At 45.5% G+C, this 26,084-nt stretch overlaps 1 protein-coding gene across 1 annotated transcript; it reads right to left on the bottom strand.

Annotated features, from left to right (window-relative positions):
* Nucleotides 1-864: 864 nt before the first annotated feature.
* LOC136552469 (receptor-like serine/threonine-protein kinase SD1-6) lies at nucleotides 865-16,376 on the bottom strand. The gene is made up of 6 exons (XM_066544039.1): nucleotides 16,292-16,376; nucleotides 16,081-16,159; nucleotides 8,306-8,402; nucleotides 7,703-8,151; nucleotides 1,279-1,429; nucleotides 865-1,179 (listed from the first exon to the last, which is right to left on the bottom strand). Exons 1-6 carry the CDS (start codon nucleotides 16,374-16,376, stop codon nucleotides 865-867), a joined length of 1,176 nt encoding a protein of 391 aa, XP_066400136.1.
* Nucleotides 16,377-26,084: the final 9,708 nt, after the last annotated feature.

Genomic DNA, 26,084 nt, shown 5'->3' with positions numbered 1-26,084 from the left:
CACTGCATTTTAAACATTGCACCGCTGTTTCAGTTTTCAAGAATCTTCAGTCCCTGGAGGTCTGCGGTGGGTTGATTACAGATGCCGGTGTGAAGAACATCAGGGACTTTGAAAGCCCTGACGTTACTCAACCTATCTCAAAATGGAAACCTCACGGACAAAACCCTAGAGCTGATCTCGGGTACAATTTCGTTGTTCTCTCCATGTGCATTTATCAGGACATTATTCTCGTTTCAATAGTTGCATCTGTTGACAGGCCTGACCACGCTGGTGTCGTTGAAAGTGTCCAACTCCCGGGTGTCCAACTCGGGCCTCCACCACCTGAAACCACTGCAGGACCTGCGCTCCGTATCCTGGAGTCCTGCAGGGTGACGGCGGCAAGCGAGATGCCGAGATCGATAAGCTCCCGCTGTTCGCTCTCCCCAACCTGATCAGTGTGCGGCCGGAGTGATACGACCAGAACTCCACAGCGACCTGTAACTGTAAAGCAAGTGGTGCCTGACTAGAGCAGGTCGCCTTGTTCAGAATATTACTAGTAGTTCCATACTAAAATATATAACACCGTAAGCACATACATATGTGTACAACTACAGTCGCTCGCATACTAAAGTGCTCACATACAAATATACCAGAAGTTTACAGATCAGCAGACCAGTGAAGTCAACTATATGGACCAAAAATTGCTGGAGCTAATCAAGAAGAAACTAAAAGCGTTCGTTCATGGGCATGGGCATATCTTGCACCATGTTAACCTATCCTGATCCTTTCTGTCTCTTTCCGTGTCTCTGTATTCTGATCATATGACGACCATCCTGTCCTGTACAGTTACCGACCTACAGTAGCCGCCAGTCCGCCACTAGCTAGCTACCTGCCTTCCTCGTGATCCGTGAGGGTGATGCTGGTGATCCTGCAGGAGGACTCGCCGAACGAGTCGGACAACACGGCGAGGCTGGTGATCCGGACGTTGTAGTATGCCGGCTGGCGGGGCTCCGGCATGGTGACCCCCTCGCTCCCCAGCATGGCCACCACCTCCGACATGTTGGGCCGGTCGTCGGCGCTGTCCTGCACGCACAGCAGCGCCACCTGCACGCACCTCGTCACCTCGCTCAACGGCAGGTCGTCGCCCAGCGCCGGGTCCACCAGCTCGTGCCATTTCCCGTCCTGCCACAGCTGGTACGCCTGTATTGTATGTTCATTCAAGTGCTCTGTCAGTCTAATCGGTCAACTCTGAATTCTCATGCATTGAAGGTCGATCGTAAGCTGCTGAACCGTACTTACATATCCTGTGAGATTGAAGAATTTGCCGTACTGGTAGAAGCCGGCGGTCCTCTTCCCGCTTATGATCTCGAGGAGCAAGACCCGGAAGCTGAAAACGTCGGATTTGATGGAGAAGAGACCCTCGGAAGCGTATTCGGGAGCGATGTAGCCACTGATCGATCACAAGGAACAAACAAGCTATATATGAGCTAGCGAGACTTGAAACAAAGACCTTGCTAGCACGTACTCAGTAGTAGTCCGTGTTAGTTGATCTCCACCAATAGGTCCAACGGTCTATTGAGCCCTTGCCTCTGCGCTCTGATCGGGGGCGCCCAACCCTAATAGGTTGGTGGGCCCCTGTCACACAACACATATAAAAATAGGTGGGGATCACGGCTTGAGTCACGAGGTTGGTCTGAGCCACAATGATCCCACCGATAGAAACCCTAATCCGATCTACAGTGTGCTGCCAGCGACGGGATGCCCCACCACACCGCCGTTGCCTCTGCAGGGTCTCCACCGGTCCACTGGATCACCACCTCGCCTCCTCACCACCGTGCCGAGCACCGGCGTCCGCGAGGCGGCATCTAGGGAGAACTTGGCGTCTACGTTGCTGCGGCCCAATTACGCTAAGGCGAGGAGCCTTACCCGGATCCACGGTTACACAGAAAGATACACCTCGATACTAACAATGGTACCAGAGCAAGTTTGCCAGTGTGTAACCCTGACCCTAACCGGGTAAAAGCAAAGAGAAAAGGGACCGGGGGTGGCGGACGTCTCTGGAACCCCGGTCACCACCGCCACCACGTGGGAAAAAGATGCCGCACCGCCGTTCTTACCGGTGCATGGCAAGAACAGAACAGATCCAGTTCGGATCTGAGAAAAGGAGTAGAAGGAAAGAAGAACAGTGGTTCCCCAACCCTAACCCTAACTGGGTGAAGGGAAAGAACAACAGTGAACCCGATTCGGATGAACTAGCCTATCCTCATCCCAATCGGAATCAAAACCGTGAAAAGAAATCAAAAGAAAAGGTTCAACCGAACCCTAACCCTAACTCGCATGAAGAAGGGGAAGGGAAGCGATTCGGATGAACTCCAAAAACAAAAGAAATCAAAAGAAAAGTGCAAATCCCGAAACCCTAACCCTAGTACCCCAATCGGTTGAATCCGTAGAAAGAAGCAGATTCAAAAGAAAAGAAGGGGAAGAGGGGAAGGGGATAATCTCGTAGATCTCGAATCAAACCAAAAGAAAACCCGAATCGGTGATCTCGAATCAAACCAAAAGAAAACACGAATAGGGTTCAACCGAACCCTAACCCTAGATCCCGATTCGGATGAACTCCGAAAAGAAAAGAAATCAAAAGAAGAGAAAACCGAATCGGTCGAATCGAATCAGAAATGAAACCCTAACCCTAGAGCTAAACCCTAATCCCCAACACTGGTTCGGATAAGAGAAAAGCAGATCCAGATCGGAGAAGGGGAAAGGGGGAACGAACCTACCTCGCCGTGCGTCGGGATGGCCCTTCGCCGGCGCGGGAGAAGAATGGCCGAGCCGGGGGGCAGCTGCTCGCCGGGCTTGGACAAGGGGGCGCCGCGACCTAGGCAGCTCGACGACGGCGTGCTCACCCGTTGGGGAGCACGTGCGCCGGCGAGGGGGCCGGCGACGGCGCCATAGCTGCCTCGCTCCACTGCCTTCGCTCGCTCTTGGTTGCTGCTGGTTGCGGTTGAGAGAGAAAGGAAGACAAGAGACGCGAAGAGAGAGCGGCGAAGAGAGAGAGCAAAGGGGCGAATGAACTAGGGTTTTCCTGGGCACCGGCCGCGACGCTGTTTTTGACCGGCCCAAACGGCCGCTCGGCCGTCCGATTCGATCCGACATCGAGATTTCGTCGGGCTGGCTTTCAGCCCTAGGCGGGTGCGAGCGGGAGGCCGCTTTGCTGGCCCAGGCCCAGGTTGCGGCCTAGGGTGCGGGCAGCGTGCGAGCGTGGGCTGCTGTAGCAGGCTAGGCCATACACTATTGTTGATCGGCCGATTACTGTTCCTACAGACCGGGCCAAAATGAATAGAAGAGTATAGAAAGGTTTTATTTAATTTCAGAAGCTGATTTGAATGAATTTTGATGAATTTCAATGGTTTAAAATTTCTGGTGGGATTACACCAACGTGTTATTTTTCCAGAAAGTAGATATGAACCAGAAAAGCTTCTGAAAAATAGATAATGAATTTTTCCATGCTTTTCCTTTTTCTAGTAAATGTTTATTTCCTAAAAATTGATTAATGGCTTAAAGAAAATAGAAAAGAGATTTGTCCTGTGGGAAAAATTCATTGAATTGAATTATTTTCCGCTGCTAAAGAAATTATTTATTCTCCAGTTATTTTGAACTAATATGGTATTTAATTGAAGAAAAAGAGATTTGACATGATTATGATGTTGTTATTTTCTGATCAACGTTGTTAATAACAATATCATAATTTTAAAGATTTATGCATTAATTTTACTTCTGCCTAATGGTGATGTAGAATTAGTGTATAAGAATAGTTATAAAAGTTAATGATTTATGCATTAATTATATTTCTGCCCAACGGTGATGTAGAATTAGTGTATACGAACAGTTGTATGTTTCGATTTTGACCAACGTTGGAATCAAGGCATGCAAATGGTATTATTTTTATGTTAAGAAAAGGTTTATCCTGGTTTTCATATTGTCTAAGGTGAACTGGGTAGTCATCTCACCATGTTCCACTGAGTCTGTGGCACCGGTGAGGGAGACAAACGAGATTGATGCCGTTTGGACAACTAAAGAGAGGGAATTTTGAATCCTGAAAGATATAATATACCCTTGAGCATAGGAAGTGTGTCACTGCCAACAAAAAATATTTAGCTGTGATAAAGAATAGGATTGAGTCTATAATTGTGGGCTCAATCACAGAGTGTGATACGGTCACCGAGTACCTCGATAGAATAAAGAGTCAGTTCACTGGCTCTTCAAAGACATATGCTACCTAGCTGATAAAACAGCTGGTGGCAGAGTGTTACTCTGATAATGATGGCATAAGAGAGCTCACGATGCAGTCATCGAAATTATGGCACTGTTGTTTAGGCCATATTTCGAGGAGGAGAATAGAAAGACTAGTTAAGAATAATATTCTTCCTCCATTAGAGCTCTCAGAATGCATAAAAGGAAAGTATGTAAAGAAAGAAGACAAATGAAGCAGCATGAATTTTATAGATTATTCACACAGACATCCGTGGTCATTTTTCTGTAAAGAGTGTGGATGGTTATGATTCGTTCATAACATTCACAAATGATTACTCCCATTATGGCTACATTTATCCAATCAAAGAAAGAACAGAAGCATTGGATAAATTTAAGATATTAAAGATTAAGATAGTCAGATCTGACCGTGGGGGAGTACTACGGTCGACATACCCTAAAAGAATGACATAGTAGCCTAGTATTCTACACCAGGAGAATCTCAGCAGAATAGAGTAGCTAAAAGAATCAATCGTACCCTGATGGATATGATGGGCAGTATAATAAGTTACTCCACCTTACAGTTGAGCCTGTGGATGGAGGCATTTAAAACCGCCATTCATATTCTCAATAGAGTATCAAGAAAGTCGATGCCGAAAATGCCATATGAGTTGTGGATAGGAAGTGTACCCTCACTAAAGACTTATGTGTGCGGGGGAGCCCTGCTGAGGCTAAAGGATTTAACCTAAACATTGGGAAGCTAGATCCCTAAAACAGTAAGTTGTCATTTCATTGGCTACCCAGAAAAGTCAAAAGTTTTTCGTTTCTACTGTCTAAAGAGACATACAAAGTTTATGGAAACGAGACACACTGTCTTCCTAGAGGATGAATTGATGAGGGGGAGCATGGTAGCTCGAGAAATTGACATTAAAGAGAAGCGGGTGCATGCGCCCACTTCAATGATTCATGGGCCTAATTTTCTCACTACCTGCTGTCGCTGCACCGACAGTGCAAGATACTATGGTGCCCGCACCTTGTTGTTATCCCACCTGTGGCAACAATGAATGACAATGAGGAACATGTTCTTCAAGATACTATAGAACCTATTGCCACACATGAGGGGAGAAACAACAAGCCTCAAACAGAAGATGTGCCAAATGTAAAGGCCCCTAGAAGGTCTCAAAGAGTTAGAAAATCAGCTATTCCTACTGATTATGAAGTGTACAACACTGAGAAATTTCAAATGGAGGATGATCCCACCTCATTTGAAGAAGCCATGAGAAGTGATCATTCATCAAAGTGGCTTGAGGCCATGGAAGATGAAATGAAATCAATGAATGCCAATAAAGTTTGGGACTTTGAAATAATTTCTAAAGGAGCCAAAATAGTAGGTTGTAAATGGGTCGACAGAACAAAAACTTGACTCTCAAGGGAATATAGAGAGATATAAAGCACGACTTGTGGCAAAAGGCTTTATGCAAAGAGAAGGAATTGATTATAATAAGACCTTTTCTCCAGTCTCATATAAAGTTTCCTTCAGAATCATAATGGCATTAATGGCACATTACGATTTAGAATTACATCAGATGAATGTAAAGACGATATTTCTCAATGGAAACTTAGAGGAAAATGTTTACGTGGCACAACCGAAAGATTTTGTCATGGAAGGAAAAGGACGAATGGCATGCCGCCTAAAGAAATTCATTTATGGATTAAAACAAGCTTCAAGACAGTGGTACTTGAAGTTTGATCAGACAATAAAGGATTTTGGGTTTTAAAGAGAATGTAGAGGACAATTGTGTCTATGCAAAGTTTAAGAATGGGAAGTTTATCTTCCTTGTCCTGTATGTGGATGATATCTTACTTGCTAGTAGTGATGTCAGTCTACTACAGGAGACAAAGAAGTTTTGTCCTCAAAACTTGATATGAAAGATTTTGGTGAAGTCTCGTTCGTTCTAGGGATCGAGATTCACCGAGATAGAAAAAAAGAGGTATTAGGACTATCACAAAAGACATACATAGAAAGAATCTTAAAGAAATTCAGTATGCACAAATATAGTCCCTCACCTGCTCCTATAGTCAAGGGTAACAAATATGGGGATTTTCAATGCCCTAGGAACCAATATGAGCTCAATCAAATGAAAGTGGTTCCATATGCTTCAGCTATCGGAAGCTTACAATATGCTTAAGTATGTACGCACCCTGACTTAGCATTTGTTACTGGGTTACTTGGCAGATTCTAGAGTAATTTTGGAATAGAACAATAAAATTAGTAAAGAAAGTCTTGAATTGTTTGCAAGGAATGAAAGGCCTCATGGTGACGTATAGAAGATCTGATTCACTCCACATAGTAGGAAATTCAGATTCTGATTATACGAGAGATGATAGAAAATCCACGACGGGATAGTATTCACTCTCGAAAAGGGAAGCTATTTTATGAAAAAGCTCAAATGCAAACCATCACTACATCGTCCACAATGTATGACAGTTTGTAGCGTAATATGAGGCAACGGGGTAGGTGAACTGACTAAAGAAGTTTATACCCGGTTTAAAGGTGGTTGACGATATCTATAGACCACTTAAGTTATACTGCGATTATAATCTGGCAGTACAGTATGCTCACAACATAAGTCAAGTGGTGCTGCCAAACACATTGACATAGAGTATTATGTTGTGATAGATAAAGTCCGGTATCAAGTCATAAGTCTTGAGCATATAAGTACAGAAAAGATGCTCGCAGATCCGCTTACAAAAGGCTTACCATCCAACGTGTTCAGAGAACATGGTGTTCAAAGAACATGTAGCTAGCATGGGTTTAAGGAAAAGGCTAAAATTCCTAGACAAAAGAAGGCCCAAAGATAAGTATCTATTTCAGAATAGAGTAGTGTGTTGTAGCTGTTAAATCTATCGGCAATGGACCGTGACGATGAGACATGCTCTATGCGCTAATCTGTAATGGAATGAACAAAAGTAAATGATATGAAATTGAAAGATAGAATGAGACCAAGGGGGAGAATGTTAGTTGATCTTCACCAATAGGCCCAACAGCCTATTGGGCCCTTGCCTCTGTGCCCTGATCGGGGGCGCCCAACCCTCGAGGGCGCCCAACCCTAATAGGTTTGTGGCCCCCTGTCGCACAACACATATAAAGATAGTTGGGGATCACGGCTCGAGTCACGAGGTTGGTTTGAGCCGCAATGATCCCACCGATAGAAACCCTAATCCGATCTACAGTGTGCTGCCAGCAACGGGATGCCCCACCACACCGCCGTCGCCTCTGCAGGGTCTCCACCGGTCCACTGGATCGCCACCTCTCCTCCTTACCACCGTGCCAAGCACCGGCGTCCACAAGGCGGCATCTAGGGCGAACTTGGCGTCTATGTTGCTGCGGCCCAACTACGCTAAGGCGAGGAGCCTTACCCGGATCCACGGTTACACAGAAAGGTACACCTCGATACTAACAGTTAGAACTCACTGCGTGCCAATGACCCTTGTGGTGCTTGCCTCGGTGACGTTGGAGCAGAAGATCCTGGCCATGCCGAAGTCGGAGATCTTGGGGTTCATGTCGCGGTCCAGGAGGATGTTGCTGGCCTTGAGGTCCCGGTGGATGACCCGCAGCCGCGAGTGCTTGTGCAGGTAGAGCAAGCCCTGCGCGACGCCGTCGATGATCCGGAACCGCTGCTCCCAGGTCAGGGCCTTCCCTTTGTCGCCGTCGAAGATGAAGAAGTCGAGGCTCTTGTTGTGCATGTACTCGTAGACGAGCATCTTCTCGTCGGCCTGCACGCAGCACCCCTGCAGGCGCACCAGGTTGGTGTGCTGCAGCTTGGCGATCAGCTGGATCTCCGTCTTGAACTCCATCAGACCCTGCACCGACACCGACGACAGCCGCTTGATGGCGATCTCCAGGCCGCCCGGCAGCTCACCCTGGATGATGATGCACAGACAATGACAATGTAAGTACGTGGCACAAAAGATGAGTATGCGTGCCAATCGATTGCTGGATGGTCTGCATGATGAGATGAGAAACAGGCAAACAGGGGATTTCTGACAGTATAGTACTATATAGTACTCCCAGTACCTTGTAGACGGGTCCGAAGCCGCCCTGGCCGAGCTTGTGGTCGTCGGAGAAGTTGTCGGTGGCGTCGGCGATCTGGTCGAAGTCGAAGATGGAGAACCCCGAAGCTGAAAACGTCGGATTTGATGGAGAAGAGACCCTCGGAAGCGTATTCCGGAGCGATGTAGCCACTAAATGAGCAGGACGAACAAATTAATTAAAGACCATTCCTAAATTTGATCAGTGGCCAGTAGTGATTATTCAGCAGCCTGCTGCTGCTACTGCAAATGGTCAGTAGAGAACTCACTGCGTGCCGACGACCCTGGTGGTGTTGGCCTCGGTGACGTTGGAGCAGAAGATCCTGGCCATGCCGAAGTCGGAGATCTTGGGGTTCATGTCGCGGTCCAGGAGGACGTTGCTGGCCTTGAGGTCCCGGTGGATGACCCGCAGCCGTGAGTGCTTGTGCAAGTAGAGCAAGCCCTACGCGACGCCGTCGATGATCCAGAACCGCCGCTCCCAGGTCAAGGCCTTCCCTTTCTCGCTGTCTGCACGCATAAGCCGGTGGTAGCATTACGTACATCGATCAGCAAACTAGCTAATAAATACTGACAGAAACGAACGGAATGGATCGAGCAGTAAGTAGAGCGTTAATTATCGAGGAGATGAGTTGCCTTACCGAAGATGAAGAAGTCGAGGCTCTTGTTGTGCATATACTCGTAGACGAGCATCTTCTCATCGGCGTGCATGCAGCACCCCAGCAGGCGCACCAGGTTGGTGTGCTGCAGCTTGGCGATCAGCTGGATCTCCGTCTTGAACTCCATCAGACCCTGCACCGACTTCGACAATAGCCGCTTGATCGCGATCTCTAGGTCGCCGGGCAGCTCACCCTGGATGATATAATGATGATGATGCATACGGACACAATGCATGTATACGTCGCACAAAAGATGCATGAGTATGCCAATTGATTGATTGTCATTCTGCATGATGAGATGATAAACTAGACATTTCTGACAGTACTCCAAGTACCTTGTACATGGGTTCGAAGCCACCCTGGCCTAGCTTGTGGTCGTCGGAGAAGTTGTCGGTGGCGTCGGCGATCTGGTCGAAGTCGAAAATGGAGAAGATTTTTTTTTAATTTTAACACTTTTCGAAACTAATTTTAATTCTAATACGGTCATTTTTTTAAAACTAACACTTTTAGCCGCACCTATTGCCCTGGCATGGCCAAATGCCTATGCCGCGGCAGCGAGCCGGTGTGGCTGCGACCGAAATTGCTGACCGGTGACGTGGCAAGGGGTCTGTCGTGCCACCGATCTTGACGTGGCACTGCCACGCCCTGATCTGTGGCGCGGCAGAGCCGAATAAAATCCCTGCCGCGTCCCGTGTTCGCTAGTGGTCGAGCAGCCGCCGTTGCCCGAGCAGCGCAGCAAGGCCGCCTGGCCACCACACCCGCGTCCGCCCGCGCCAGCCAGCCCGCCGTCGAGCACGGCACGGCCACCGTGCCCGCACGCCGGTGCGCCACCCCCTCCGGCCATGCACAGTGGCTGCCTGCCGAGGCCTGCGCCCGCGCCTCCTGGCCCGATCTAGCGCGCTGCAGCGAGGTACTCCCCTGATATAGTTAGTATAGTTAATAAAGTTAGTAAAATTATGAAAGTATAGTTAGTATAGTTAGTAAAGATAGTTAGTTTAGTTAGTATAGGTAATATAGTAAGTTAGTATAGGTAGTAAAGTTAGGTAGTTTAGTTAGTACAGTTATTGAGTCTAGTTATACATTGGATTTAGTCTAATTAGTCGTTGTAGTTTGCCTTGTATAGATGTTAATATTAGATTAGTTAGTATAGATATAGTTAGAATATGTATTAATATTACTATGGACATTACTTTTGCAGATGGATTGTTGTGTTAGAGTTTTGTATGGAGAAAGTGTTAGGAGAGAAGATGGTATGTTTGAGGATATGGAAGAAGAATTGGAATGGTTTGATGAACCTCCTAGCTTCAATGACCTTTGTGTCCGTTTGAATGCAAAGTTTGACGGTGATTTCACACTGAATGGGAGATTTGATACTGGGAAAACTATGGCACATATGTCCTCATGCCCTTACGCGACCCTGCTCACTAGTCCCGCTACACTAGGGTTCTTCAAGATTTCAATGTGCCCATGGCTGAGGTGGTGGTGAAGAATGGGTATAGTATATAGGGTGTTTAGGACGGCCCGTCCATTGATGGTTTTGGAGGCAATGACCAAGAATTAGGGGTCGAAGGGGAAGCAACTCAGGATAACATGAATTTGGACGGTCAGTTGATGCAGGAGCAGTTTCATTCAACCGTAGTAGGTTGTATAAGAAATGACTTCGATGTGAATGATTTCGAATGGGAAGAGGAGGAGCAGGAGGAGGAGGACAGAATCGGTGATGTAGTTAGCAGTGATTTAGACGATTCTAATGATGACCAAGGAGGTACAGATGATATGCCAACACCAGCTGATGCCATGCCAGTACCGGTTCATACTATGCCATTACCAGTACCAACTGAGGTTTTGCATGGTGTCCAGGCTCAGGGTAGACTAGTCACAGACTTGGCTGTAGATGATACCCCCTATGATTCATGGGCCAGAATTAGCGAAGCGCAGAAGTATGTTCCACCACCACCTTACACAACGACTGAGCTTGAGCAACTAAGGTCTAAGAACGTACCTTTCAGGGGCGTTCCGAACTATAGGGATGTCAGCATGATGGATATGACAGTTTGTGACACCGGTCTCCAGATGTGTAGGAATTTATTGTACAACCATGAGAAAGAAACCCTTAGGAAGGGGATGATATTCAACATAATGTCAGAGATAAAACTCTTCCTTCAGGACTATGCTTGTGTACCACCATAGGCCATACACCATCACTCATTCGGACCAGGAGTTGAGGTACCACAGTGATATGCAAAAACGGTTGTATATGGAGGTTAAATGCACGAAAGAGATAGAGTGATGGCAAGTGGAGGATAACTAAAGTTGTCGAACGCCACACTTGCCTAGACAATAGGGGAAAGGAAAATCATTAGCAACTCACTGCACGTTACCTTGCCCGTCGTATATTTGGGCTCGTTGATGACAATAACGACATCTCGGTGTCTTCTTTACAACAGTCCATATCTAGGATTCATTAAGTACGATGTGATGTACGAAAAGGCTTGGCATGCTAAGCCTATTGCTCAGGCGATTCGATGGGGTACTTGGGAGGAAGCATACAACAGGGTACCCCACATCTTATGTGCAATGCATTACTACAACCCTGGCTTGAAATGGTTTGTGGACACCGAAGGGATGTTTTTTTGGGACCCATTGAGGCATGTCCTCTATCGTATGTTATGGTCGTTCGCGTAAATGGAACATGCATTCCAGTTTTGTCGGCCAGTCGTACTTGTTGATGGAACTTTCCTAACAGGAAAGTACAGGGGCACCTCAATGATGGTTGTTGCTATTGATCCCGAGGACCAGATAGTACCCATGGCTTTTGCTTTGGCAGAGGGAGAGAACAATGAATCATGGTCATGGTTCATGCGGCTTCTACGTGTGCAAGTGCTTGGCCCAACTCGCACTATATGTTTGATCTCGGACCGTCACGCAGGGCTTCTTAATACTGTAGCTGAGCATATAGATGGGTTCCCGCCTCTAGTACATAGATGGTGTATGAGACACTTTGCCGTTAATTTTTGGCAGCGTCAGCGGAAGCAGGAGGTATGTGACAAGGTAAAGGCTCTATGTTGTGTATATATAGAGCACTAGTTCAATGAGACAAAGAGAGAGCTAGACAAGATAGTAAATGCAGCGGGAAAGGTCTGGTTAGAGGCACAGATGGAACAGAAGGCTCAGTGGGCGTTAGCATATAACGAGGGGGGTTTTAGGTATGGCATCATGACCACTAACTCCTCAGAGTCCTTCAACCGTGTATTCATAAGTGCAACGAATATTTTGTGAAGAGGTGGAAACTTGCGTAGAGGAATATAGCTGAGCAGGGGCGTTTTGGAAAGGCCGGAGCTGAACATTTGAAAGAGGTCAAGGAATTGGCCAAGCAGCACACCATCGAGCCATATGGACCCCACCGCCATATCTTTAGTGTACGGGGCAAGGGTGGCACAAGCTTGGGCAGCGAACGTTATGGTGGACGAAACTACCGAGTTGATCTTGAAAAGGTAGAGTGCAGTTGCAACATCCCTCAGATCATGCATGCCCCTTGCTCTTATATGATCACGACCTGCAGGGTTCGCGGGTACAACTATGAGGATCTACCATATATGTCACCCTTGTATCTCCGTTCGAACACCGTTAGTATTTGGGAGATGAGCTTCGAGCCATATCTTGACCTGACACAGTGGCCACCTTATAATGGTTATGACTACGTGCCGCATCTAGATTTAATAAAGGTAGGGAAGGGTAGGAGGAAAAAGAAGCGACTCAAGGGGGACATGGACGCTATGAGAGGGTACGGCAAAGACATGTACAATAGGGGAGACTTCAATGAGACCCGTGGCAGGAATCTTTGCTCCGTTTGCAAACAATCTAGTCACAAGGCTAGCCGACATAGAAGACGAGGGCAACAGGTGATTTCATATTGTGTTCGTATTGCATAACAAGTAGTTCAAATTTTGCAATGCTACATAATGTTAATCTAATATTATTAATTTGAATACTCAAACCCTTTGTTTATCAATTTGTAACAGGATGGCCTCTCCCATGCCGCACCAGCTGTACCCCCTTCTTGAGGTGGAGTACGACGACCCCCTTCTTCCACCGGACGACGAGGTTTCCAAGAGGCGTTCGAGGGATCCTTACATTCCTGGGACTTAGTTCATTATGTCGAACTTATGTCGAACGAATATTGTTATCGAAAACTTACAGACTCATAAACCAATGAAAATGTTATGTGGCAACTTATCGTCTATTTATTTGCTTCATGTTCAGTTTCAACTTGCGCACGATCGTGGCAGCACTTGTACAACACCGACAATAACTCAATTGAAGCTGGATGTTGCCTGGCCGTGGCGCGTCACTAACAGCACCGTGGACTCTAGCGCGGATAGAACCTGGGCTATGGCGCGGTAGAACCAGTGGGCTAAGGCGTTGTATTCGAGATAATTTCACCCGATTACATTCGTTTTAGAAATTTTGAACGCATGATATAGACAGATGTGATCACTTAAGATCGATCATAGGTAATCCGAGTACATGATACATGGATACAATACATCAGTAGTTCAAATGGAATATAAGACAACGCAATGGAATTTCTACTACATAGCTACTTTGATCATTAATAAAGCATGGAACTAACAGACGGCGCAATCAAAAACCCTCAGTCAGAAACATATTGAGTAAGCAACTCGTCGTTCGAGTACCAATCCTCAACCACAACTCTGTTGCTATGGCTAGGCTCACCTGCATTGCCCTGATCTTCCTTTTCGCCTGTAGTAAGCGGCCTCCGCTTCATCTGTGGCCTTTGCGGCCTGAGTGAAGAACGCGTCATCATCCTCCTCTACCTACAAGCCCACCTCTGCTAGAGTGATGAGCTTGATCAGTCTACTAGTGTCGTCCTCAGCCTCCTCCGCCTGCAAGCCTGCCTCTACTAGAGCGATGAGCTCGCTGAGTCTAGCAGTGTTGTCCCCATCCTCGTCCCCCTCATCAGACAACACAATCGGTGATTCAACAGTGTGACCAGCTCGCTTTCTGTGCTCATCTAACTTCTTTTCCTCGTACCCTACATGAGCCACCTCTGCAACATGGTCCTCGCTGTATCCAATCCATTCATGTATAAAATACAATCAGTTAGCAACACGACTATATTATATTTAAAATCAGGCAATGAAAAAAGGTTTACAAGCACTCACTGGCATATAATGAAACAACATGCTCGTTCAAGACCTGCATCTGTACTCTTGTCTCCTCCCTTACCTCCTTCCCTGCCCTCTCCTCCTCTAATGTCATTCGTGTCTCCGATCCCCATTTGACAAGCCCAACTGTCGATCGGGTTATAAATACCGCGCTGTCTAGCAAACTCACGTATCTTGTCTTTGTGATGTTTAACGAAAAGGGTGACGTAGTCAGGTCCATATCCCCTCTTTCATGCAATTACTTGCTTCCCCTTCAAGCCAAGAACTTATCTTGACCATCATAACATTTCCACCTGCATTTCCTAATGCTCTGTTCAAACGATAAATTATATCATATATGTCTTAGCAAAAGAAATAAAATACGATTTCAAGGTTACCACAAAAATAACCTAACCTCATCATAGACAATCATATGGCCACAATAATGGCCTATTCCAAGCTCCTGAATGGACTAGACCGTAGTTGGATTTAACACCATATTCGCACTTGACTGACGGTGCTTTGTAAATTAACCTTTTATCTTCTTTTGCTTTGTTTTTGGAGGTTCTTCGGGCTATTTGTTCTTAGGACCATACAACCACTCCTTGAAATGACACTTCTCCATTGAATACACCTAAATAATGTCATATTAGTACATGACACATAGCTCAACATTTCAACACATACACTTTGCACTTACTTCATGCTTGTTTGGACACACAAACTTCAACATATTGTCAGGGTTTATCACGGCTCGATCTCCACAATGGCATAGAGGAGGTTCCTCGAGTCGTCTAACTGTGGCTAAGTGCTTCTCCTTAGCCGTCATTGGAGGGGGTTAGGGGGAGGTAGAACCCACCGCTCAAAGTGCTCTCGTGGATGTCGTCCTCTCCACCAAACGTTGAAAAGGAGGTACCTAGGGTCAAACTTATCTGCACCGTCGATCCACTGAAAAAAGCACCTCTCATGGGCCTACACAATAAAATTCCAACAAAATATTAGTAACCTAGTAATACAAATGAAGAAAAAAATATACAGGAAATAATTACTTACATTAAAATGGCTGCATGTGTAGAAGCAACGAGCCGTTGTATTTGGATGTCTCGATTGAAACACGTCGGCCGGACGACCACAGTCACAGTTAGGGACAGGAAGTTCAGGAGGGACAGGGGCATCTTTGCTAGACTCGTCGGGGTACAATTCTCTAGGACGACCTCGTTTTCGCCATAACTGCTCCCGAAACATGTCTTCCATCTAATAAAACGGTTTAAATTAAACATCAATCAAAACAACGCAAATTAATGTAAAATATAATCATTTGCAATGCAACTAAAATAATATAACCGACAATTATAGCAACAAAAAAACATGGTAAACATACTTCTAACTAAATAATTAACCTTAACATTGACAAAATCAAACTAATATCTTCCTTTAAACCGTAGACCATAATTCCCAAACATAATTTTCCTTCTAACCTTAACTCTCATTCATAATATCATATCCACCATTCAAACGAAAATAAAATATGCGTCATTACCTTAAACGAAGACGAGGAGGGAGGGAGGCGGCCGGGGAATGGAAAGGGAAGGGAGGGAGGACGGCAATGGAGGGCCATGCGGGGGGTGGGCTGGCGCAGGGCAGACGCGGGCACGGCGACCAGGCGGCCTTGCTGCTCGGGCAGCGGGACTGGCCGCGGGGGTTTTATTCGGCTCTGCCGCGCCACGGATCAGGGCACGACAGTACCACGCCAAGATCGGTGGCGCGGCACTGCCCTGCCACGTCAGCCCGCTGCCGCGCCACCATGCATAGCGCGGCACAGGTATTTGACCGCGCCAGTACAATAGGCGTGGCCAAAAGTGTTAGTTAAAAAAACGACTATGTTAAATTTAAAATTGGTTTAAAAAAGTGTTAAAATTAAAAAAAAATAGGAGAACTCAGAGTCGCTCTCCTCGACCCACCAGAGCTTGAGCACCTGCTTCATCTCCATGGACATGGTGGGAACGCTCACCCTCCCTGACATTTTGATCACTGACACATTAAGCAATGCACGCGCGCCGTTAGTGACGACAGTAGTTTGGAGTTTTGATTATGCTAGCTAATAACAACTCAAGTACTTGTAATAATAAGCACAAGTAACTTGATTACCTCTCCTCCTCCGCTTTCGGATCCACAGGAAGCACGCGAGGAAGCAGGCTAGGAGCACGGACACGGGGACGACGACGGCGACCATCACTACGTAGAAAACGATTTGTAGCAACGGTTCAATTTTTTTGTAGGAGCGGCTGATGATGGAGCCGCCCCTATAGTGGCGTGCTCGGGTGCCCAGACACCAGCCGCCCCTACAAATGGAACAGCAGGGGCGGCTGGTGATACGAGCCGCCCCTACAAATGGAGTATGATTTTTAGGGGACGGCTCAATCACCAGCCGCCTCTAGAAATAGTATTTGTAGAGGCGGCTGGTGATTGAGCCGCCCCTAAAAATAGCCCATATTTATAGCTTCTATTTATAGGGGCGGCTCAATCATCAGCCGCCCCTACAAATGACCCCCATATAAAACTGAAGCAACACCTTCTTCCTCCTCGGGTCATTCACTCCAACCCGTGAAAGAAAGTTGGGGAGGGCTTGGGCACCTCCCAAAAATTGCTCTACTAAGGGGGGAAGGTTTTGGTCTCAAATCCTTTGGTGGAGAGATTGTAGAAGGTAAGAAAATGCTATTCCACACTTTTTTTTGAAATTTTAATGGTTGATTAGTGAATAATTAGAGTTTTGTTTTTCTCTCTATTTATGAGCAAATTAGACCCAACTTTTAAATGTACTAGGGTAAATTAGGGAGGGGAACAAGATCATACCCTTATTTGGTCCATGTTTCTTGATTTTAGTGAACCATTAGTTACTTTTATGGATGTTTCATGTGTATGTGATCTAGATCTAGGGTTTGGTTTTTTTATTAATTTTGTTTTTGTAAATTTATGTTTGATAAAATTGAACTAGGGTTTTACGAAAGATATTGTGTAAAGTATAATTATTGCTAATTGTTATCTTTGAAATTATTTATTGTAATCAATAAATATGTATTTTAATTATTTATGGATAAATGGGCCATTAATTAATTTTCCTCTACCATGGTGTGTTTGTATGCTTCATGTAATTATATTAGATTTATATTCATATATATCTGAGGTATATACAATTATTCTCAAATAATTATTACTTTGATTAATTTTTTTATATATATCTGAATAAGTAGTTCTTTAATGTTTATTTTGTTGTTGTTGTAAAAGATGGAGTACAGGAACTCTTGGATGTATGGTTCGTTAAGGTTCAAGGCAGGTTTTCGTGAAGAGGTGGATAAATTTATTGAAGCCGCAACGAAGCATGCAACGACATTGAAAGAGAATAAGGATACAATTATTTGCCCCTGTAAAGATTGCAAGAACCGTATGGTATGGACAGATGTGACTATCATCAGATCACATTTGATTATACGAGTATTTGTTGAGGACTACACAGTGTGGATTCATCATGGTGAAACTGGTTATTGTTAACGACGAGGATGAGGAAGGAATACGACGATGAAACCTATAGAATCCCTAGTCCCAATATTCAGCCGAGCTTGATGCACAAATGGATTTCGAGTTTAGCAATGAACAAGGTGGTGATGCCGGTGGTTAGGATGGTAACGATGAAGGTGGTGCCAATAATGATGGTGGAGCACGTGTCAGAGTTGAAGATAATTTAGATGACATGATTCGAACCCTTGGACCAGAGATTTTACTAAATAGCCCGAAAGGTCTAGAAAATTTGGAAAGAGTGACAAAAGCATCGAAGGAGACTGTGTATGGTGTTGAAAAGGGTTGTCCGACACATTGGACATTGCTACGTTTCGTGCTTGAGCTGCTCATCCTAAGGCTAAGTACGGCTAGGTCAGACTGTAGTTTCAATGATCTATTGCATCTCCTATCATGGGTGCTGCCACAACCAAACTCAGTTCCCGCCAACACATACCAAGCGAAGAAGATCATAAGTCCATTGACAATGGGGGATTGAAAAAATACATGCATGTCCCAACCACTGTATACTTTTTCGTGGTGAAACGTTCAAGTCATTGGATAAATGTCCCTGGTGTAGGGCCAGCCGGTACAAGAACAATGACCTTTACGGTGGGGACGAACCATCTACGGGGAAAAAGAGGAATAAGAAGGGTACAAAAAAGGTGGTACAAGAATCTCAGCCCCTAGAGGACACTCCATTAGGCAACGATGCAAAGCAGAGAAGAATTCCTACCCTGGTAATGTGGTACCTGCCAGTGACCGACCGCTTGAGACGTATGTTCCTAAACCCTAAAGAAGCCGCACTCATGACATGGTGGGATGATGAGCGCAAGGTGGATGATGATAAGATTGCACACCCGGCTGATTGTAGTCAGTGGCAAAGGTTTGATGAGAAGCACAAAGAATTCAGCGATGACCCAAAGAATGTACGGTTTGGCCTGAGCACCGATGGAATGAATCCCTTCAATGAGAGGATGAGCAACCACAGCACATGGCCAGTGATCTTGACCATGTACAACATCCCAACATGGTTGTGTCAGAAGAGAAAGTACCTTCTCCTCACTATTCTTATTTCTGGCCCTAAACAACCAGGCATTGATATAGACAGTGTTCCTCGAGCCCTTGATGCAAGAAATGGAGAGACTATAGGAGGCATGGGGAGCAGATGTACGATGCAGTTCCGAAAGGAGGACTTCATATAGTAGAGCAATAATATTTGTTACTACCAATGATTACCCCTGCGTTGTTTGCTTTGTCTAGACAAATCAAAGGGAAGATAGGATGCTTGGTTTGCTTGGATGGTACTACATGGGTGTACCTGGATGCATCCAAGAAGATAGTTTACCTAAGGAACCGACGCTTCTTAAAGACAAGTCACAAGTACCGCAGCAAATTGTTCTTTAGATTTTATGACAACGCCCTGGAGATTGAACCCCCTCCGGAGAGACGTCATAACGGAGAACATGTGTACTGAATGGTGAAAATATATGCGTCGTCTATGGAAAGAAGAATCCAGATGGGACAAACAGAGATAGAAGCACACCTCCTATCGAAGGCGTACCTTTCAAGAAACAATTGATCTTCTTTCAGTATCTGCCTTATTGGCCTAGACTTGGAGGTCCCCCATGCCATTGATGCTATGCACGTACAGAAGAATGTCTTTAAGAGTCTCATTGCTACCTTGATGGACATAGGCAAGTCAAAGGATGGTCTGAAAGCACGGAAAGACATGGTGCAGCTAAACATGATGCCACAGCTTCACCCGGTACCTGAGGCTAATGGAAAATACACTCTGCCCGCGGCGTGCTTCAACCTAACACTAGACGAGAAGAGAGCTATATGCACTTTCCTGAGGGGGATCAAAGTCCCGACTGGGTTTTCAGCAAATGTGAAGAAGCTAGTGTCGATGAAGGACTTGTCAATAACACACTGCAAGGCTCACGATTGCCATGTGATGCTGACAGTGTTTCTACCTATTGCAATCAGGGCTATAAAGCCAGAGTTCTTGAAAATGGCCATCACCCGCATGTGCTACTTCTTTTCGAAGATCTCACAGAAGAAGATTGGTAAGGAAGAGCTGAGTGACCTACATGAATTTATGGTGGAGACACAAAACCAACTGGAGATGTGTTTATCTCCTGCTTTTTTTTATATAATGCCACATCTCATAATTCACATGGTTCATTAGATACAGGCGCTTGGCCCTTGCTACTTGCATGAAATGTGGTCCTATGAGCGGTTCATGTCGGTTTTAAGTCGATACGTGTATAATCGAGCATACCCAGAGGGCTCCATGATAGAGGGTTACAGTACTGAAGAAGTCGTCGAGTGCTGTCAAGAGTACCTAAAAGTACAGAAAGGGATTGGTAAACCCGATTCTTGTCACAAGGGTAGGCTGGCTGGGAAGGGCACCAGTGGTAGAAAAGTGTTCATCGACCATGATTACAAAGAGGTGAGTCGGGCGCATTACAGTGTCTTGTAGAGTACACAACTGATGCAACCGTATATTGATGAACACTTGGCTATCATTATGGCGGAGAGAAATGGCCGTTCGGATGATTGGGTCATGAAACAGCACAAGCAACGACTAACTATATGGTTGAAGGACCAAAACATACCGCTTGGAGAAACCATAGACTCTATTACCATCAGTAGGTTGGCAGAGGGGCCATCGAGACAAGTTACATCTTGGAATACTTATGATATCAATGGGTACACGTACTATACCCACGCAAAGGATATTAAATATATAAACCAAAATAGTGGCGTTCGAATAGAGGCTCTCGATGGATTAGGGCGAAAGATCCAATACTTTGGCATCATTGAAGAGATATGGGAACTTGACTATGGAAGGGATATAATGGTGGCCCTGTTTCGATGTCGCTGGATCAAACAACACCAACTGAACGAGATCGGATTGAGAGTCCTGGACCTCGAGAATCTAGGCTACCAAGATGACCCTTGGGTGCTCACTTCACGTGTCGCACAAGTTTTCTATATGTCTGACCCACAAAGTAACCTCCCCCCGAAGAAGAAGACAAAGCACGTGGTTGCCTCCGGGAAACAACACATTATTGGAGTTGATGGCGTGGACGATGTTGAAGCTTACAATAACTATGATGAGATGCCGTTATTCATAGACTTTTCTAAGAAGATCAGTGTTGTGGAAAAGAACATCCCCAAAGATATAATGCCATGGGAACGAAAAGGTGTCAATGGGAAAGTCGTTACAGCGGGCTAGCTAGTTGTGTGTGTTTGTAAGGCTTCATTTATGCATGCGTGTGAGACTATATATTTGTGTACGTGTGTAAGACTATATATTTTTGTATGTGTATGATACTACATTTTATGCATGTGTGTGAGACTACCCTTTGCAACATCCAGATGACTCTATTTGAACATCCACTCTATTGCAACATCCAGAAGTCATTTAGAGTTCATAATGAGACACTAATTTGACCAAATTTGACTTGGTCAAACTTGCTCAAATGAGACACTAAATGACCTCAGATGAAAAAACTCTGAATAACAAGGTTGTTCATCTCATCAAGATCTACAATCCTTACATAGCTTATTTTCCCATTTGAGAAAGTTTTATCAAACACTAGTCACAAATTCTTGAATCTCATAGACTTTCTGAAACTATATCACACACTTGTGAAATTTGATGTACATTTTGTTCAAACTTTCTCAAATGAAAAAATGGACTATATAAGGATTGTAGATATTTATGAGATGAACAAACTTGGTATTCAAAACTTTTCAATTTGAGATAACCTAGGGTTTCGAAAACTAGTTTGTAGGCGTCGAAATTTAAAAATCACAAATTTGAACCGTCCAAACTTTCTCAAATGGAAAGTTGACCAAAACAACAATTGTAGATCTTGCTGAGATGATCAAACTTGGTATTCAAAACTTTTCAATTTGAAGTTATTTAGAGTTCATAATACTAGAGTCAAAGTGTTGTTTTTTTATTTGACCAAATTTGACTTGGTCAAACTTGCTCAAATGAGACACTAAATGACCTCAGATGAAAAAACTCCGAATAACAAGGTTGTTCATATCAACAAGATCTACAATACTTACATATCTTATTTCCCATTTGAGAAAGTTTTATCAAACACTAGTCACAAATTCTTGAATCTCATATAGACTTTCTGAAACTATGTCACACACTTGTGAAATTTGATCTACATTTTGTTCAAACTTTCTCAAATGAAAAAATGGACTATATAAGGATTGTAGATATTTATGAGATGAACAAACTTGGTATTCAAAACTTTTCAATTTGAGATAACTTAGGGTTCCAAAAACTAGTTTGTAGGCGTCGAACTTTAAAAATCACAAATTTGAACCGTCCAAACTTTCTCAAATGGAAAGTTGACCAAAACAACAATTGTAGATCTTGCTGAGATGATCAAACTTGGTATTCAAAACTTTTCAATTTGAAGTTATTTAGAGTTCATAATACTAGAGTCAAAGTGTTGTTTTTTCATTTGACCAAATTTGACTTGGTCAAACTTGCTCAAATGAGACACTAAATGACCTCAGATGAAAAAACTCCGAATAACAAGGTTGTTCATCTCATCAAGATCTACAATACTTATATAGTCCATTTTTCATTTGAGAAAGTTTGAACAAAATGTAGAATTTATAATTGTGTTTTTATGATATAAAAAATATCGAATTTATAATTTTAAAAAAATATTTGTAGGGGCGGTTGGATCAGGAACCGCCCCTAAAAATGTATTTGTAGGGGCGGCTGGATCAGGAACCGCCCCTACAAATGGTACCTAGTATAAATTGGAGGGTAGCGCACGGGAGTCATCGTCTGGGCGGTCTTCTTCCTCCGACGCCGTCAGGCTGCCTAGGGTTTCCACCGCTGCCCACGCTGCCGCCCCCGCTGCCGGTCCCGCGCCCGCCCACACCAGCCCTCGGCGCTCGGCGTCTCGCCCCTAGCCCCTGGCGCCCGCCCCCGCGCGCCGACGACGCAGGCTCCCGGCACCCCGCCCCCGGCCCCCGACGTCCTGCCCTCGCACGCCGACGACGCAGGCTCTCGGCGCCCCGCGCCTGGCCCCCGCACGCCGACGATGCCGGCTCCGATGCCCGCCTCCCGCACCGCCCTTGGGCCCCACGCACCGCACGGATCAGCGGCAGTGAAGGTCGCCCACCTCCTTCCCCTCCCGCTTCCCCTTCCCGGCGCTGAGGAAGACGGGCTGGCACCATCCCCTACTGTTGTCTTCGGCGTGACTTCCTCCTTCTCTTACTCTACTACTACCACTCTACTGCTACACTTACTCTACTCTACTACTTTCTACTTACTACTACTACTTGCTACTCCTAAGTGGCTGCTGCTCTTACTCTACTACTACCACTCCTCTGTTTTTTTGCTTATATACTGCTGGTGTGTAGTGGCTGCTGCTGCTGCTACTACTACTACTACTCCTCCTCCTCCTCCTCCTACTCCTCTTACTCCTCCTACTCCTCCTCCTCTTACTACTACCACTCCTTCTCTATTTTTTTTTGCTTATGCTGGTGTGTAGTGGCTGTTGCTACTACTACTACTACTCCTACCACTACTCCTACTAGTACTCCTCCTGCTCCTACTCCTCCTCCTCCTTCTACTCCTCCTCCTCTTACTACTCCTCCCTCTACTTGCTACTCCTACTGCTGCTCTTCTTTCATTGATGCTCCTACTACTACTCCTAAGTGGCTGCTTCTCTTACTCTACTACTACCACTCTACTGCTACACTTACTCTACTCTACTACTACTACTTGCTACTCCTAAGTGGCTGCTGCTCTTACTCTACTACTACCACTCCTCTATTTTTTGCTTATATACTACTGGTGTGTAGTGGCTGCTGCTGCTGCTACTGCTACTACTACTCCTACCACTACTCCTACTACTAATCCTCTTACTACTTTCTACTTACTACTACTACTTGCTACTTCTAGCTACTAACTGTTGGCTGCTGTTGTTTTTTTTGCCAAATCTCCTAGGACTCGCCCAGGACTTGTTGTCATGTATTTTTCCATCAGCTGCTGCACTATGTTTGTTAAGCAGCAATTGCTTTTTTTTGCCAAATCTCCCCTCTCCTCTCCTCTCCTTTGTTTTGCCGATGATGAAATTGTCCAAGTCCATACATTATATGGAATATGAGCTGATGATCAAGAACTTGTGAGGAACTTGGCATCATTAGCAGCCGCCCCTACATTACCTTCTCCTCTCTTCTCTGTTATGATGCCTTGATGCTCCAAGTTCAAGATCAGATGATGATTGACATGTTTCTGAGGCCTCTACCACTGCTACTTCTCATTTTTTTATATTGTTGTTTTATAGGACTACTTTGGTTTATAGACCTTTTTGATTTCTTATACCTTCTCGCGTACCTAAAGCACACTTTCTTGCATCTTTTAGAACAAAGCGCGAAATAATGTCGCGGACAACAGACCGTGCAACTCGATGCCCTGAGCATGATGAGCAGCCAACCCTTGAGGAGCAAGCACTAGAGGACCAGCTTACTCAGGAACAGTTCGATAACGAGGTAGAAAAAGATCTAGAAGTGATGCTTACTCAGGAGGAGTGTGACGAGGAGGAAGGCCCTGAAGGAGAGGCTGCTGAAGGCGAAGAAGAAGAGGATGATGAGTCAGAAGAGGGATATGAAAGTCCTAAGGATCCTTTCCCACCTGAAGCAAGAAGGAGGCCAATGGAGGAAGATTTGGACAAGGATTTTGACCCGAACGAGGAGGTAGGGAAGAAGCCTTAGCTTGTAAATTTTGCTAAAGCTTTGGCTGTGTTACCTCTGCTAACACTTTGACCTATCCTATATATAGGTCCCTCCTAAAACTCAGAAAAGACAACGTCGACGTCCGCGACATCTCGCTGGACAAGACGGAGTAGAGGAAAGGAGAGCAGAGGCAACAACCACAGAGACGGATCACGATGCCTCTGCTCCACAAACTCAAGACACAACCACGACTACCAAGCCTAAGAGGAAACGAGGGGATAGAAAAGGAAATCTATATCCAGATAAGGCTTGCTATGTGATAACGGAGGTTGGGCCAGCAGGGGAGATTCCTTGAGCCGAAGGAATTAAGAGGACAATTCCGTAATGCGATCGGGGCCCTAGTAAGAGATAAATTGAACCCAGCAATCCCTAACTGGAAAGAGGTACCAGAGAACATAAAGAATGCACTATGGGATAGGCAGCTGAAGGTCAATTTTAGATTTCTGGAGGGTAAGCACGAATTGGTAAAAAAAATGCTATCAGGATGATGGGAGAGTCATTGCGACGTTGGAGGTTGGAGCTTAACACGAAGTATATCCAAAAGGGGTTAACTCCCTTCAATGAGTTCGGCAAAATAACTCCTAGTCAATGGGAGGAGCTCGTGGCTCAGAAGACTTCAGCGGAGGCATTGGAGCTCAGTGCTCGTAACACCGAGCTAGCGAAGAGGAACAAACACCACCATCATCTAGGCCCCGGTGGCTACTATGCCAAGGAAGAGCAGTTTAGAAAGATGGATGAAGAGGCCACAGCTGCTGGGAATATCGATGTGACGAAGTTGAAGGTACGCTCAAGGAACTGGATATATGCGAGGAGTACAGAACCATCCGGTAGTAATCTTAAGTTTGATAAGCCAGAGACCCAAGAGGCGGTATCAATGATACTAAAATATGCTGAAGACAAAGAGAAGGGCTCATTCAATCCTTCCAGAGAGAGGGACGAGCTTAGCCTTGGCTTGGGAAACAAGGAGCACACAGGCCGCACTAGGGGGCTAGGGAAAAGGATGACTTGGAAGCAAGGATTCGAAGAGGACAGGCACATGTACAAGAAACATGGCCGAGACCGGGAGACTAGTCTTGAGCTCCAAGTGAAGGCTCTAGTTGCGAAGGCGCTGGAGGAGCAAGGAATGTCTATGGAGCCACATATATTAGTGATGCCACTGAGAGAACTGGCATTAGTTGGCAGCCCTCCGAAAGTTCCTAGCAGCCAAGGTTCCACTGCAGCCACAACCTCAGTTGATCTCATACGGGAACCTACTAGTTGCACCTTGGTGTTTCTCAGCGGCCGGCAGAACACTGTGATGGAGGTGGCAACGGGTGTTGCACATCCTCCCAGTGGCTTACACCACAATAATAACATACCGCCGGACTACACTAGGGTCGAGGTGCATACAGTGAAGCCCGAGTTCATGCAGTGGAGGATAGACTACGCAACTCTCGAGGGGCTGGTGTTACTCGGAGACGTTATGGGGCAGTTCATCCTCTGGCACAAACGGGACATTATATTGACTGCTTCTTCGCCGCCTCCCCCTCTCCCAAATTTGGAGCGAGTTGTTGAGGTCGGGGAGATATTTTCACCGTCTCGTGACCCCCACATTCCT

Source organism: Miscanthus floridulus, chromosome 4 (genome assembly GCF_019320115.1).
Source record: "Miscanthus floridulus cultivar M001 chromosome 4, ASM1932011v1, whole genome shotgun sequence".
Taxonomy (NCBI): Eukaryota; Viridiplantae; Streptophyta; class Magnoliopsida; order Poales; family Poaceae; genus Miscanthus; species Miscanthus floridulus.
Note: the sequence above shows the minus strand (reverse complement) of the source record. Positions and strands in the feature narration are given on the sequence as shown.